At 41.4% G+C, this 15,518-nt stretch overlaps 2 protein-coding genes across 6 annotated transcripts; both read right to left on the minus strand.

Moving 5' to 3' along the window:
* Positions 1–858: 858 nt before the first annotated feature.
* LOC145698453 (grainyhead-like protein 1 homolog) lies at positions 859–3,073 on the minus strand. Its single transcript, XM_081775656.1, has 9 exons — positions 3,061–3,073; positions 2,940–3,000; positions 2,645–2,892; positions 2,295–2,604; positions 2,071–2,254; positions 1,714–2,028; positions 1,484–1,676; positions 1,216–1,424; positions 859–1,165 (listed from the first exon to the last, which is right to left on the minus strand). The coding sequence occupies exons 1-9, from the start codon at positions 3,071–3,073 to the stop codon at positions 1,013–1,015; spliced, it is 1,686 nt and encodes a 561-aa protein (XP_081631782.1). The 3' UTR covers positions 859–1,012.
* A 1,059-nt stretch (positions 3,074–4,132) lies between these two features.
* LOC145697413 (inactive rhomboid protein 1-like) lies at positions 4,133–14,868 on the minus strand. Of its 5 annotated transcripts, XM_081774611.1 has the most exons (17): positions 14,748–14,868; positions 14,444–14,543; positions 13,363–13,465; positions 11,103–11,220; positions 10,847–10,944; positions 7,528–7,705; positions 7,311–7,482; positions 7,134–7,226; positions 6,330–6,944; positions 6,084–6,286; positions 5,777–6,044; positions 5,451–5,733; positions 5,240–5,410; positions 4,991–5,197; positions 4,803–4,944; positions 4,590–4,757; positions 4,133–4,544 (listed from the first exon to the last, which is right to left on the minus strand). In XM_081774611.1, exons 3-17 carry the CDS (start codon positions 13,408–13,410, stop codon positions 4,429–4,431), a joined length of 2,880 nt encoding a protein of 959 aa, XP_081630737.1. In that variant the 5' UTR covers positions 13,411–13,465; positions 14,444–14,543; positions 14,748–14,868; the 3' UTR covers positions 4,133–4,428. The 5 variants fall into 5 exon arrangements, with proteins under 5 accessions (XP_081630737.1, XP_081630736.1, XP_081630739.1 ...); XM_081774610.1 differs by lacking the exon at positions 14,748–14,868 and having other exon boundaries at positions 14,444–14,602; XM_081774613.1 differs by lacking the exons at positions 7,134–7,226; positions 14,748–14,868 and having other exon boundaries at positions 14,444–14,601.
* Between the last annotated feature and the right edge of the window lie 650 nt (positions 14,869–15,518).

Here is a 15,518-nt window from a genome sequence, read left to right on the forward strand (position 1 = left end):
CGAAGCAGGTAACACTAGGCTTAACCCAGCCCGGTAATAAAGCCATCCTAGGACTAACGGGAGGCATAGAAAATTTGGTTGAAGGAGAAAGAGGAAGCCACATCCATTTCCGAAAGGCAAACGAAGTTGTGATTCTGGCAGTTGGGAGCGCTGAGGACAAAACAACAATTGAACAATGGTGGCAACAGCAAATTCAACGTGATCCTCGACTCCTGGAAAAACCAATTATGTACCCTGCAAGCCTGTACTCGGACGAATAAGTTTGAATAAATTGAAAATAAGGTGACAAAAACACTCCAAAACGCATACTTTGAGTCATGAACCAGACCAGGGATATCCAACAACGGAGTAAGGTAGTAGAAAAATTGTATCCAACTGTTGTATTTACGTCGATTACTATGATAATCGACGTAATTATGAATACAATAAAATATATTTCCCAGAATAACCATCAAACCCTACAGATCCAATACGTGACCCCACTAGCCCGAGCGTGAGAACGAGTGTGGAAAGTTGGGGGAAAAAGAAGCAAAAGTTTCTAGAACGAGTGTTGTTGAGAGGGCGCCCGCGCAGTGGGGTGTCAGTTTCACTTTTACGAAGATGACGAAAAGGTAAAAAATAGAAAAATTCCTCATTCCGGCCAGTTTAGTAGAAACTGAGCTGTAGAATTCGAGAAGTCAAGAAGGCAATTCTAAAACCCACCCGCAAAGAAACAGGGAAAGGGAATGGTTGTAGGGCGATCGAGCAGGAGTTTCTTTGCTTCACCCAACCCCAGAAGAGCGTATAGGAGTATTTTTGCGTAGTAAGAGACGGTATCCGAAAAATTGTATCCAACTGTTGTATTTACGTCGATTACTATGATAAAACACCGCAAATTTTCCCTCCATTTTCAAAATTCAAAATTAGTAATTTTTATCTTTGGCTTTTTGAACTTTCAAAACGAGGCGTTTATACAAGGCTTCGTACAGAAGAAGAAGAAACATGTGTGCTTTGAGATTTTGCATAGTAGGGTTTAAAAATTGCCGGTAAATTCTGCGAGCGTGACTCGGACGGATCCATCATCTTCGTAAAGAAAGTCGATGATGAAGGTGTCCTCGTGGCAATAGTGCTGGATGATGTTGTCGTCCATGTTCACGAGAATTCCGCGTTTTTGCTTTTTATAGACCTGAAAATGAATTGAATGCTTGATAACTCGTCTCTCCAGCGGAATCTTACTCTTGTGATTTTGTTCGCATCAAACGCGTACTTTTCCGCAATCGCATTCGTCAGGCCTCTGACATTTGGCTGGCGGAGCATTAGCGCGTCGAAAATTTCCTCGGTCGATTTTCGAACATACAGGAGTATTTTGGAAGGAGGCTCCTGTCTGGGGCATTTGATTGTTGGCTCATCAGTTTCGGAATCAGGCTGGTTCAATGACGACGGTGCTGTTTTCGGATTGAAAAAAATTAGATTCTCTTCCTTGATTTCAACAAAGAATTCGAACCCGGTCCTGATGTGGGCGTAACAGTAATTCCAGAAGAATTAGAGGGAAAATAGAGATTCCGAGAGCTCGGAGGGCGAGTTGCAGCGTTGAGGGTTTCGTTAGAGAAGGAGGCGAGTTCTGAGAGGGCGCCGAAGATTGAGGACGTGTCCGCTTCGGAAACGGACAGTGAAGAATTTCGTGTTTGGAAAAAGGGCTAAAAATAGGCTCCTTGCGTCAATAATTGTTCATACCATGGTCTCGACGGCTGAATTACTAATTTCCGGCTGAAAGTAAACCGGATTTATCGAAGTGTCATGCATCGTTCTGTAATAGACAATGTCGTGCTTTCTGCCGGTTGACATTATTGAGCCCTTGACATCTTGCGGCTGGAGCATCGTGTATTGTCCTGATTTTTGGCGCTTGCGGAGGGCTTTGCGTTCTTCGTCGCGGATTTTACGCTCAGCGCCCTTGTCGCAGAAGACTTTAATCTGACAAGCGCCGCGGTGGATCGGCTCGTCCGGTTGGTTCTCGTCGAAGGTGTCAATTTGGATCAGCAAAGGCATTCCCTTTGCTTCGATTAAAATTCTTTTCTGTGGAAAATATCTTACCTTGATGCCCTTTTGCGCGGAAAAATCCGTAGATAAGCAATTTACAGCAATGTAAATTTTTGCGACTGTATTGACATCCCAGACAAACGAAATCGCATTGTGAGAGAACTCGGAGATCTCTCTGACCATGGCGGATTCTTTGTAATCAGCAATGTCGATTACCCTCTGCTTTGCAGTATGCTGCCTGAAGAAAACCTTATCAAGGCAACAATTAGATGGTTTACCTCGAGTGCCAATACTTCCAATGCTTGAGCTGTTCTTCATCTGGTTTTGTCTCTCCAAAGACGACGGAGATGATTGACTTGACTCTTTCGATCCCCATCATCAGATTCTTTTTCGAACCTTTCAGCGTGATGCAGTAAAAGTGACCTTTATTGATGTAACTCATCGTTGGTTCATCTCGTTTTTGCTTGAGACTCTTTGGAGCTTCCATCGAGTAATGGAAGTCGTCATCGGGGTTTTCGGAGTTATGAGCAGCAAGATTCGCGAATTCTTCATCTTCCTCAGCGCCAAAGTTGCAAGTGAGAGGAGATCCTTGTCGATATATTTATTGATTTAATTGACTTTGGCAAACCTTTACTGGTGTCGGAATAGGTTGAGTCCGGGGATCTCCTGCTGATGAAGGTATTTGAATTAAAGTTCTCGATCGTAATTGCCTGGCCTGAAATAACTCCAGGTATCTTTCCGACGGAAGTGTTCGAGTCTTCATCGGGCTCGTTTTTAACGGGAATGGACTGACTCAAAGTGGAAGGCTCAGTCTTGACCAGGGTAATCGAGCGGGTGCTGCTTGAAGATGCATGAAGTTTCACACTTTTTGTTGGGCTAAAAATAATGAGAAACTTTCTTCTTTATGAAATTTATTTTCAAACCTGGAATTATTCTTATTTAGATTTGAAGCTGGTCCGAGCTTTGTGCGTTTGTCGGGCGGGACTTTATAATATTCGTAAAGAGTCGCTTTTTAGATTTTATCAAAGATTCTTCTGCAATTACTCAACAATGTCATTTTTTGCTTTGAACAAAATTTCCTAATGCCCCAGCAGTGTCCTCATCGTTGGCTGCGATAGATAAGCCCATTGAAGGGTTTTCTAAGTAGGATCTCCAAGCCTCGTCTTCTGAGGTGAATTGGCCGGGCGTCTCGTCTCTCTCATCCTCTTTGTTATCTTCAGGTGGTTCGGCGGTTTTGGACGCGTCTCCACTGAAAAATGCGTCAAGAGCGTTGCGAAATCGCGCTCAGAGTTTACCTGCTCATCGGGTGCGTCGAGCTGCTCCGGATTCACGTGCTCTGTCGTAAGTGCGCTCTGCTCGAATTCTTGCAGTTCGGGTAGAGCAGGCCGAACGGGTCAAACAACCTCCACAGGGCGCGCCAGGTGAACGCCGTCTCCTGTACATTCTCTGGGCCAAGTTCGTCGCGGCCGGTCGCGCCCAACAGGGCCAAGTCGGGCCGGGCTTTTTATCGCACCGAGAGGGATCAGCCGGGTCATGTCCGACTTCTCGCCGGAGCCCGATCAAATCCGGAATGTCAATGTCGACGCGACTGGGCCCCGGGGCGATTCGCGATTATACTGAAGTACAGAGAATACCTTCTACTCTACCATCACTTTTCCAAATTGGGATGATTTCAGTCAATTTTGAAGTAAACAACGACTCTTTGAAAGAATGCATATGCTTTGCTGGCGCCCTTTTTTATCGTATTTTGGGATAAACATTAAACAAGCGAGAGGTAAACTGAGCTTGACTGCAAGGTGAAAGGCTGATTTTGAAATGGATGTTCATGCGGAAATCATACGAAAGCATAAATTGCATACGCTGTATAATATACAGTGTATACTGCTCTACTTTATCCGCCAACTCAAATGCGTATTTTGAACAGCTGATAACTGACCCAATAAGTCAGCTGTTTCAGGTGGCCGTGGTATTTATAAACCGTGGTATTTATAAAAGAATCTTCGTGACTGTGAAAAATTTTGCAAAAATGAATCGAGAGCCAGTTTACGTTATAAAATTTTGCTTCAACTTGTAGTATTTTTACAGTGTAGAAAAATACTGTCTACTGAGATTTTATTCTGTTTCTGATTTTAAAATATTTATTCAAGGCACATTATCGAAATAAAATAACAAGGAAGTAAGGAGCAGATGAGGTAAAACGGATTTTCAGCATTTCGGAAACGTAAGAATTGGCGAGAAAGAGAATGAAGAAATAAATTAATGTTGATTCGAGCGAAGTATGGTTTCTGTAGGTCAATTAATGTACACTTTCTTATAGTTACTTTGAAATTGAATTTGAAATTCTACGAAGGTCTTCGGCGCTTTTCTGGCCACGAGCGCGTACTTTGATAAATAATTGAATTTTAAATGGCGTCAAGGGTTCTTTAAAACGCAGCGTCTTTCGTTGATCCACGTCTGTTCGTCGTGGACTTCCCAGAACTCGTCGTACCGTACGGGCTTGTTGAGGTGCTCTTTGCAGAAGTTGATTGCTAAAAGAGAGCTCAAATCATTTCTTAAAGAAACAGAAGACTTACAAGTCTCATCTTGTTGATCGCCGACAAGAGAAATACACGTCAGTAGCGATGCGTTTTCCACTTCAAAATCAGAGTAGTAAAACACTATCAGCAAAACGACTGTCATCGCTAGCCAGGCAGCAATGGAGGTCAAAGCTTGGAACATCTTTCGTCCTTGGTCGAATTTTCCTAAATTCAAAACATTTACGAGGATGAAAACTCAAGATTTTTTACCGAAAACAATGTAGGGCAAAAGAGCAAAGGACAGAAGAATGCCGGAAATGAAGCCAAAGATATGAGCGTAGTTGTCAACCCACGGCAAGAGTCCGAATAAAAACAGGAAAATTGCGATAACGGCGAGTTTCAAAACTGCATGCTAAATCAACAGCTGATTACTCAAGTCAATAAATTGAAACGCATACCCAGGGTTGATCCAAGAGCTGCCAGCTTTGGATGAACTCGACAAAGAGGCACGCAATAAGTCCATATTGCGCGCCACTTGGTCCAACATCAGGTTTGTAGGGAACGAAAATCGCAGACGCAAGATTTCCAACCATGCCAGAGAGAATGTAAATCAACGCTATTCTCCACCAGCCTGCTAGTTTTTCCAAATCTCGTAGCACCACCATCTGAAAAACGTCTCTAAAATCGACTTCAAAGAATATTCTTACCTGGAAGAAGAGAGTTATGCAAAGATGAAGAATTCCAGCGTGGATGAAAAGTGACAAATGAAGTCGATAAATTTGATCGGGAACGAAGGGAGTCAGGAAAGGAATCAGCCCACATGTGTCCTTCAAACAATCGACTTGGGAACATAAAAATGCATCCCCATGCCATTTTCCCTACGAGAATTAATAATGCCGAAAGAATAACTCCTCTCACCTCCATTGTATCGCAGTATTCTTTCGACACAATCTTGCATTGTCCTTCAGTACCAATGCAACAGGGTCTAGCGTTGACATTACAGGTCATCCATGGTGGAGCGTCGCGGCTATTTTTCCTTCCGATTTCGAGCATTTTCTCGGGCGAGGCGGAGCATTTCGGCCAGCGAGTGATATCATCCGGAGTGCCGCTTCTCCATTTTGGTGTGTGTCTCCGGGAAAAGCTTTCGTTTTTGTCTTTTTCGAATTCCAGGTTGAACAGAACTTCGGTATGGGTTTCGTCGCTATAAGTTTTATGAAATTGAATCTCCTTTTTAGAGAACTTACCAGAAAAATGGGTCAAGTCCACAAACAGAGCCGGTTTTGAATTCCTGATAAGCCGAGTGCCAGTTGTTGTTACCCCCGGTCGAGCCCATCCAAGTAGAATCATTCAACGTCATGAACTGGTACATGTGGTGGTCGCATTCGGCTTTCGAGGCTTGAATACATTTGTTTCCATATTTGCAACAAGCAGTTTGTTGTTCTTTCTGCTGCTCGCAACCGATGATGTCCATGATTTTCCGATCCCTTCTCATACAAGGTGCATATTTTGCGCCTAACAAAAAGTTATCAAAAATGTTAGATAAATTTAAACCTAGTCTGATGAGATCTGCGAATTTAGGTCCAAAGTAGAAGTTTCGTTTTTTAACAAGTTTGATATTTTTCGGCGAAAATTGATACTCGACTGTCTCTTGAGCATGTTCATCTTCTAAACCGAAACTCGCCACGCCAAAAGATGCGATTCCCACAAGTAGAACCATAACCTGCACACTTGAGACGTACCAAGTAAAGAACGGCCTACAAATAGAAATTATAAGAAGCCATTTTCAGACGAAAAAACCTGTGGTCCTGCCACTCATCGAGTTGTTGCTTCACTTGGCTGTCGACTCTTGACTTTCTCGCTCTACCCATGCATCTCGAAACAAATCCCAAGCCTGGATATCTCTTATCCCTTCTCGAGAAAACTTGCGACATTAATCTCTTCATCTTTGGCTTCGGCTGGTCTGTATGAGGATGAGGCGAGACAGGCAGTGGCTCGTTTACTTGAATTGAAACTTTTCGACCTAGTTGTTCTTTTTTCATTCCGGAGAGTTCGCCTAAAGTTGGCCTGCGCATACTCTGTCGGGTTGGCTGCACGACGGGGTCGGGATGATCGAGAAGAGTGTCTGCAACTTGGTCATCTTCCTCATCCAAGTCGTCCTCATCATCAAGCTCTCGTGAATCGGGTTCTGGTTGCTCTGAGATCGTTCCTTCTCCGGGGCCGAAACTCAATCCCATTCCATCGTCTCTGTGGTCGATCGTCCCCTCCGATGGTCGGAAAACATCATGATCTTCATCCTCGTCGTCCGGTTGTGGAATGAGCTGTTTTATAACTGAGACGCCAGAAATCGTCGCCTTCAGCGCTTTCCAACCGATGGCAGCAACAGATTCCTTTCCATAGGGTTGGTTCATTGCGCTAAAAACATGGTAAAATGAGAATCCGAAGCATTTGGAATCTTAATTAGTCATGGAATGAAATCAAGCAGTTAAAATTTTAGCGAGAGCTCGAATGATTCAATTACTTCATGCTTGCGTCTGAAAAAAAAAACTGAGTTCCGTGGTCATGCAAGGTCAAGGTGAAAACGTTCTTTATTTTTTATATTACCCAGCGGCGGATATTTCCGATTGACCGGATTGCCGAATTGGCGGTCTCATAAACAGGCCTGACTGGCCGAGAGTATCATTGCGATAGAATTTACTGAAAAGGCCTTTCAGTAAAACGTCGACAAAGTTAGAAGTTTTAACTTAGAACACCAGTTCAAGTAAAAGGGAGGGAAAATACCTGGCCGTTGTATGAGTGGTGGTCTGGCGGTTGAAAGGAACGGAGATGGAGTCAGCATGAGTCCTGCCGCTTGGAAGAGTGTCTGGCTCAAGTTGGCTCGGGTCGCGGAAGGTTGGGCCGCGAGAAGAAGGATCATGCTGAGGTGGGTAGTACTGATCAGTACTCGGGCCTCCTAGCAGTAAATTCGGCTATTCGTTAATGATTGACGGCGACTCACCTCTGAACTCGTCAAGTCGTTCTTTCTTGACGGGACCTAGGAGCGCTCCAATGAGCCGTCCGCGTGTTTGCATACGCTTGAGCGTCAACTGTCGAAACTTGTCTTCCACATTTTCGCCTTCGACCGTAGAGTCGTGGATCAGAACTTCTGTTTTCCGGCGCATGAGCGCTTTCGTTTGCTGCAAATGTAAAGTTATCGTTTGTCTCCTATGCTACCCGGTCAACAACTGCTTTACGTCAGAATTAAGTGCTTTCATTAAAAACTAAAATGGACCGTAACTTTCTGCTAATTGACTGTTCCACCCATCGGGAAACAACGAGAGGCGCTTAGAGCTAAAACGCCCGGCGCAGTTTACGGATGAACTGGTCGACGTTCTATCCGAGCTTTTGATGCGATTTTAAAGCCAAAGACTAAAGAGAGATATCTTGAGCAAAGAGAAAAATCGAGCCTTGATGTGGTACTTCGCCAATGATTGACGAAGCCACGGAGCGAACTTGAATAGCGAGTTGATGCTCTGAGAATTCAAGTTCAGGAAAATACTTTTGGAAAGAAAATGGATTTTTATCAGCAAGATTGCTTGGATATTTCTAGTAAAATAATCGATTCGAACTTATTCCTTGAAGTTCTAGCTGAATTCGAGTGCCCATCAGCCTCCGGAACATCATCTCTTATCAGTTTTCTGGAGTGATAGCCGGACAAAATAGGCGCCCGCTTGACCGTGGCATGTCGCCTGTAGGGAACAGGAGAGAACTCCTTGTCCTCTTCTATGATTTCATCCTGGACGCTCTGGGACAAGGAAATTTCTCTTTCGGGCTTTTCTTGTCCACTCGTGTTCATTTTGGTGAAAATAGGTTTCAAGTGACTGAGAAGACAAATATGGGGATGGCGTTGGGCGGGTGTGTCGATAAAGCACACAGTCGATTACCAAGCTACTGTAATCACATTGAACGTTTCAGCGACAGATCTGCATATTTTATCGCAAACTATGGCGCATCGAAATGCTAATGCACCATAGGCTATGGTCCATAGCCAATATCCCAATCACTTATTTACGAGAGACAAAATATAAGAAAAGTGAACCAGAAGCCATGATAGTGCTTATCGTAATTACAAAAACTGAACACCGGCCTGAGATAGTCTCCATTATAGAGATAGCTTCTTTTATTCTCTCTGACATTCTTTTTTCTTTTATTTTTTTGTCTAGTAGAAAATATATTCTCTCCCCAATCGTTAATTTTCAATATAAATAATTGAAAAATCCGCAAAGTAGGGATTAAGACATTCGCTTTTCCGAGCACCGAATTGACAACGGCGCAAAATACTGCGGCAAGAGCGATCCTTATGCACTGCGGCAAGGAGCAGTATTGTATTTAATTTTAACGGGAAATATGTAGCAATATACTGAACTGACAAGGCGAAAGAGGACAAATTATGTTGAGATTATAATAAATTCCTAAAGAGGCCCTGTTAGAGATTGACAGAAGCGCGAATGAAAGTCGATGAAGAAGAATAAGGGTCAGGAGGTACCGTTACTAACAAAATATAAAGTGCTCGTAAGACTCTTATACTGGTATGTCTTAGAGATGGACAATCTTTAGAGCCTTAGATTCGAGCCACGGTTGAGACTGAGAACTCTAAAGGGGGTCCGAGGGGAAGCCTCGTGGTTTAGGGCTTCGATGGGGGTCCCGGGGTTAGGGTTAGTTCCCTGGGTTAGCTTTAGGGTTAGGGGCAGCTCGAAGGATAACCCCAACTACCAAATAAGTCTAGGACTTTTGTTGACAATAGGATTATAAACATTAAGCGTTGACACCAATACAAAGGATATCTCAGTATTTTTTCTTTACCTGAGCAAAGGATAGATTCTGCTTCATGGCACCAACTGCCTGAATCTTGCGCGCGGTTTGTTGCCATCGCACATTCGCCTTTCTCTCTGCCATTTTTCGGCAATTTTACGAATGGGATTTTTTTCAAAGTTGATTTTCGCCTCTTTACAACAATTATTCTTTTTTTACGACTCCTCTCTTGTCAGCGATTCCTCTGCGGGCTCCCAAAGAGCGCCCAACTATTTTTTTATCCGCTACTATTAACAAAACTTATCCCCAGCAATTACAAGGGATAAAGGTAGGTAGGGATAAACGCAAAAAGATACAGGCCACTTTATTTCGCGTCGCCTTGAAGAGCGGGTAATTTTTGCGCAAATACGAGTCCCTAAATCACTGTTGCTCTGTTATAAAAAGAAGCGCTTGCAAGAAGTTAATTGTTAACGCTGTGCGAGAATTAATAATTTCGCGTTATCTGTAAATCTGCTACGGAACGTATGCAATCACGACCGCATTATTAATATTTAAAGTGTGATGGATAGAGAACGAATAAAAACCGAACTTTAATGGCTCAGGTAAAAATGAGCTCGGCAACCTGAGAAGAAAACCTGACTCAGGAGCTGAATGAGCTCTTCAGATCCTGGCTCAGGTTTTTACACAGGTTGCAGAGCTCAGGTAAAAATGGTGGTAAGATTTTCTATGTAAAAAAATATTGGTCGAATACTATCTCAATTTTAGACAGGAGCCGTATCTTTTGAATGTCGTAAAAAAGGCAGGGGTTGAAAATTGGTATCCCAAGCAGAATAAAAAATAAAGTCGAATGCGCTAGTGAATGACAACGACACTGGATCGGCTTAACTCATCGACTATCTGATCCTCTTTAGAGTCAGGGAAAGACGGAGGCTCTCTCAATCTGTCTCTACTCCTCTTTTGAAAAAAAAAGAGAGACACTCGCAAAAAGTTATAGCTGCTCCCGGCTTTTCATACAGAGAAGATTAGACTCCGGCAGGGGAACAATGAAAGGTCGACGGATTAGATTAGTGGATCGCCCAAGCTGGGTCTTTGGTTTTGATAAATGAAAAAAAGAATCTTCGATGCTCATTACAAAACCCACAATTACCAAGACTTACCATAAGGGGCGTACTCATCGCGGACTCGCTCGGAAACTCGAAAACCCTCGGTAGCCCCAGAAAATTCCTATTTTCTTCTAATCTACTCAAAGTAGGAGAAGGATGAGGAAAACTCGCAGTGTAATCGAGAAGCTTTTTACGGGGCAATTGCTCCGATTTGGAACCCCTTCGATTTCTTCCGCCATATTTGAAATTCGGCTCTACACTTTTTACTCTTGAAAGTGAACTTTTCATTATTTTTTTCTTTTTCGAAAATGATTTTGAAGAAGGCCAAGTAATGAAGGGAAATATGATGGGTAGGTGGAATAATGAAAGCACTGGGCAAAGTGGTAATCGATACTCTCTTGAGAAAAAAAAAATCTTTCTTACCTGAACAGTCCTGGAAAGGGTAGATTCCTGGCGCTTGAAAGGAGGAGGAGCACGATTTACAGAATGCGAGCCGGTAAGAATAGGCTTAGATGATGACTCTGAAATTTATAAATTATGATTTCATTAAAAATTAAAAACCAGCTGTTGAAACTTTTTACAAATGAGGCTACTGATACTGAGCTTGCGATGTGAACTCCTTTTACTAGGTTCTGATCATTTTACGACACTGCATTTATGATAAAGAATGAGTTCTTACCGAGAAGATCGGAATGTATTCGCTGCTTGGTGCCCATAGATGAGAGACTTTGTCTCTTGAAGAGCGGCTTCGACATGCCACTTTTTCCGACATTGAGAGACACTTCAGTTTGGTATTTCTAGGATCTGAGATTATTTACAGTCATTACTAGTGGGCAACCTCGTGGCTGACATTATGAGAGTGTTGGTAAGAAATGACTCTGTAACTGTCCCGGCGACGGGCGAGATAGCTCTCGGGCCTGATTTCTTTCTGCTTCGGTGGTTCCTTTTTATCTTTTTTGGGGTCAAAAATGAAAATCGCTGTAATGGCTGTCAAGGGCAGCTGAATGTATATTTGTACCCGTGTCAAAACTGGCTTGTGGAGTGTCAGAGATATGGGCATCTTGCCGAGATAAGCGACGCTTCTTGGCGGGAGATGACAATTTACGGTTTATTTTTCGGTACATAACACGTCGCTCAAAAAATACTCTCTTGTATCAACAAAACTTGGACAATGATTGAGTATCCATCCGTTAGACTTGAGTTCTGCCTCGGGAAATGATTTAGATGAGTGTTTGGATTTCTAATTATTAATCGGATAAATAATCCATTCGATCCAAGATCACGGGCTATCGATGATTGAAAACTTAATCTAAATTTACCAGAGAAAAGAAAAAAATAATCAGTTTCTTAAAATTTCTTCATAGAAAACGATCAATTGATCAACTTTTTTAAAGAAATTATTTGTCAAAAAGAGCACCTTTTGCCTTTAAAATTTGATACTTTCTATCGGAAGCTTGAGCCAGGGAATTAGCCCGTGTGTTTCGGATAGTACTGTTTTTCTTCCTCGAAAATTCTAGAGGATCGACTGAATCAATCTCTGAAGACCACCGGGTCAAAATAACTTGATAGGACCTTCGTCGATTTATCATTTCAAAAAAGAGGGTATTTCTGAAAGGCACTTTCTGAAAGTAACTCGACCGTTCTATTCAAGTAACAGACGACCCGGTGAAATTTGATATGCAAGATCCGCTTATTTTGGCATCTTGACGTAAGAGTAACTTGGCCATCAATTTTCATTTTCCATTTAATAATTTCTGTCAACTCAGCTTGAGAATTCCTTGTAGCGGAGGTTCTGCCATTTCTCTATTGTTTGATCAAGTTGAGGCTGACCTCAATCAAAAATACTCATCCCAGCTCCCAGGCTAGTCACAATAAAGTTCTTATTAACCAATATTCTCTCTCAAATCGCTAAGAGTAGCTGGTCGTAGCGTTTTGCGGCCGTAATGGTTCCCTTTTCAGGGGGAAATTCGAGTTCAAATATTGTAAATTATCTCGAGCCCTTTGTGCCAGATAATAGTATCATATTTAGACAATATGGCGGACGGTAGAAATAATTGTTAATTTTTTTTTGTCGCTTTTCTCTTTTCTCAAGAAATAGGCGAAATCCAGATGGGAAACAGTGGTCGCCTGATTAATTTAGTAGAAAAGTACTTTGGCGCAAACTCGCGATGAATTAGGCAACTAAACTGAAACGATAGATGTTGCTTTTGAAGAGAAAATGGCGAAGGTGGAAATTGGGAGAGGATAAAAATTGTACTGATCTGAAATTTATGAGGTTTTTGATTGACGCTGTTTGATTAAAAAACATGTCTGAAAGCGCGATAATTATATATTTTAGCGAAGAAAGCTCTTATGTTTAATAAATTGGATAATTAAAAAGCTGTTATAAAGGAAAAAAGCACAATTTCAAAGCCCATTTTCGGTTAATTTAGCTTACTATTCTGAGTTGGCTTTAAATAATATTTATGCCAGAAATATTTCGAAAAAATCTTGAAGAATTAGCAAAAACTTTCAACTTTTCTGCCTTATTTGACCGAAAGTAGAGTGAAAATCGCAGATCTTACTGCATTTACAGTGAAAAAATGCTCGAAAGGAAATTCCGTTGAACCATGAAATAAATACTTCCATGGAAAAAGATTCCTAGTAGTGAAAAGGCTTCCCATTGTCTATTTTTTCTTGAACATATATCAAGGAACATTTTAAAATGAACTACTGTAACAGTACTATGTCTATTGAGTAGCACCTGGTCCCCAGAAGAAAGAAAGTTTAAATATTCAAGATCGAAAAGAGAAGTATCACGGACCACTTCGAATAATTATCCAGATTTGGCCAGTATGCTAAAAGGTTCTTTGCCACGTGTTCAAAGACAAATTGCAGTCATTTTCGCACCAACTTTCTCACTTTCATAATTCAAAGAATCATCAATTGAACGAACTGACCTTGAAGTTCTGTAGATTCGGCTTCTTACTCGGCTGATTACTGCTCATTATCTTCTATTATTAACTTCTTTCAGTCTTCTATCTCTTTCTTTCTTTTTCGTTTCTAAAAGTATATATTCAGAAACATTGTATATTTGCTTAGAAAAGTTATAAAAGCGAAAGTGCCCAACTAGTAGTATCGGGGAAGGGTGGTATTGGCAGACGGTAATTATCTCCACTTTGGGTTATAAAAACAGCAGCCCAGTTAGATAATTAGGCCCAATCTTTTCTGTTCTTGAACTAGCAATCAATCATCTTCATAAGACTTGTAGCCTGAGCTCGGCAACCTGTGTAGAAAACCTGAGTAAGGGTCAGAAAGAAAATTGATTGGATAGGTAATTTCGCGAAGCCGCTATCAGACCCTGACTCAGGTTTTTCTACACAGGTCGGCGAGCCCTGCTCGTAGCGATTCTTTCATGTCAGGAGTTCTCTTTTACAATTAGAATTACAATTTATAAAGAAGAAAATTAAAACTGGATTTTGGAATTTGGCGCTGAGCAAATTCTCTCGTGGAAAAAGCAAAAAAACGCGCTTCCGGACAGAAAAGAAGCGTCATTTTTTTTATTTTATTTGAGGTGACGGCTTATATAAGCCTTTCTTCGAAGAAAATGGGCAAGAACATTATAGCGTGAATAAATGAATAATAAAAGCGAAAACCGCGAATTCAGGGACTCTTGAAATTGAGGCATTCTTCAGCCTTTCCAAAATCTCCTTATTCAAATATGCTCTTGACTTTCCACAGTTTATTTAAATTTAAATTAGGGGTCACCTTTCTAACTGGCAAATACTTCTGGGATGTCTTCATGATAACTGATTCTATATTCAACAAATGGGTCCCCATTTTAACGGATTTTCTAATTTTGTTACTTTTGTACATAACGTTCTTTGGGCTAGAGAATCCGTTAAAATGGGGGCCTTTTGAGGGATATAGAATCAGTTATCATGAAAACATTACAGAAGTATTTGCCTGTTTAATTGCTGACCCTAACTTTATAATTTAAAAAACTCACAACTGAGCTATTTTTAATGAATTAACATTTACCTATTTTGTACTTTTCGGTCAGTAAAACCTATTCTTCTTGAATTTTCTCTGTATTCTTGCCTTCTTCATGTTCCGTGATAAGAATTTTTCAGGCCGAGTTCTTTAGCTTCGGGGTGATTCATAATTTTCTCCTCGAGCGGCCAATCCCAAATTTGCAAAAATCACTTCTGCCTCCCAAAAAATAAGAGAAAAGGCCTAGTCATAAATTCTGTTAATTAATTTTTACTTATTTACTCAACAAAGAAAACTATTAAGGGTATCTGACAGGTGTCTGTCAGTAAGAAAATAACTTGTCGAAAATCACCATTTCCTTATTTCAGAATGGATTCTCTGAACAATCGTTCACTTTCGACAGATTGCGCTCAAAGCCAAAGTTCTGCTGCTTTCTCTAAAGCTTCTGAAGCCACCAGAAGTTTTCACATTCAAAATCGCTCGCCCGAACAGGTAAATTCGAAGATTACCGACTCTCAATTCTCTCTCTGAAAGACAAGTCTGAATACAAGTGCAGAATTGAGAGAAAGAACTGAACAATGAGGAATGCATTTTTCTTAGATTAATTTTAAACGAACTAGGTATTACAAGATGAACCTCGGCCCAATTGGACAGAACTGATCCGATTTTATGTGGGTCATTTTTAATGAACGAACTTAAAAAAAGAAGCAACACAAACTGGTGTTGGTAACCTGTGTCCAAAACCTCAGTCAGGGCCTGAGAGTGCTTTAATGAAATGCTGCGTAGCGGCTTTTCTAAAAGAGAAGCCGCAAAGCGCATTGCGGCTACATCAAAAAAGCCGCTACGCAGCTTTTCATTCAAGCTCTTTAAGGCCATGACTCAGGCTTTGGACACAGGTTTCCGAGCCCAGAATACGAAATCATTAGTTTTCGTGTATTCTCTTCTCTTTGGTTGCTTCTTTTTCTCTTAAAAAGGGGGTAAAAGAAAAGAGGATTAATTGCCAGTTAATCTCATTATTTATCAACTTTAGCAGTCTATATACCGCGAGAAAGAACGGATATTGTCGCCAAGTATACGATCTGTCCATCTGATCAATTGAGAATCGATAAATATTCAAAATCCC

Source organism: Oikopleura dioica, chromosome 2 (assembly GCF_907165135.1).
Source record: "Oikopleura dioica chromosome 2, OKI2018_I68_1.0, whole genome shotgun sequence".
Taxonomy (NCBI): Eukaryota; Metazoa; Chordata; class Appendicularia; order Copelata; family Oikopleuridae; genus Oikopleura; species Oikopleura dioica.

Coding starts and splice junctions, on each gene's coding strand:
- LOC145698453 (XM_081775656.1), bottom strand. Junction 2,893..2,939: donor CTAAATAAGAATAATTCCAG/GTTTGAAAATAA, acceptor CATTATTTTTAG/CCCAACAAAAAGTGTGAAAC. Junction 1,425..1,483: donor TACGCCCACATCAGGACCGG/GTTCGAATTCTT, acceptor ATCCGAAAACAG/CACCGTCGTCATTGAACCAG.
- LOC145697413 (XM_081774611.1), bottom strand. CDS start 13,410: ATGAGCAGTAATCAGCCGAGTAAGAAGCCGAATCTACAGAACTTCAAG. Junction 11,221..13,362: donor CGAATCTACAGAACTTCAAG/GTCAGTTCGTTC, acceptor CTCAGATCCTAG/AAATACCAAACTGAAGTGTC. Junction 6,945..7,133: donor TCGGAAATATCCGCCGCTGG/GTAATATAAAAA, acceptor CCATGTTTTTAG/CGCAATGAACCAACCCTATG.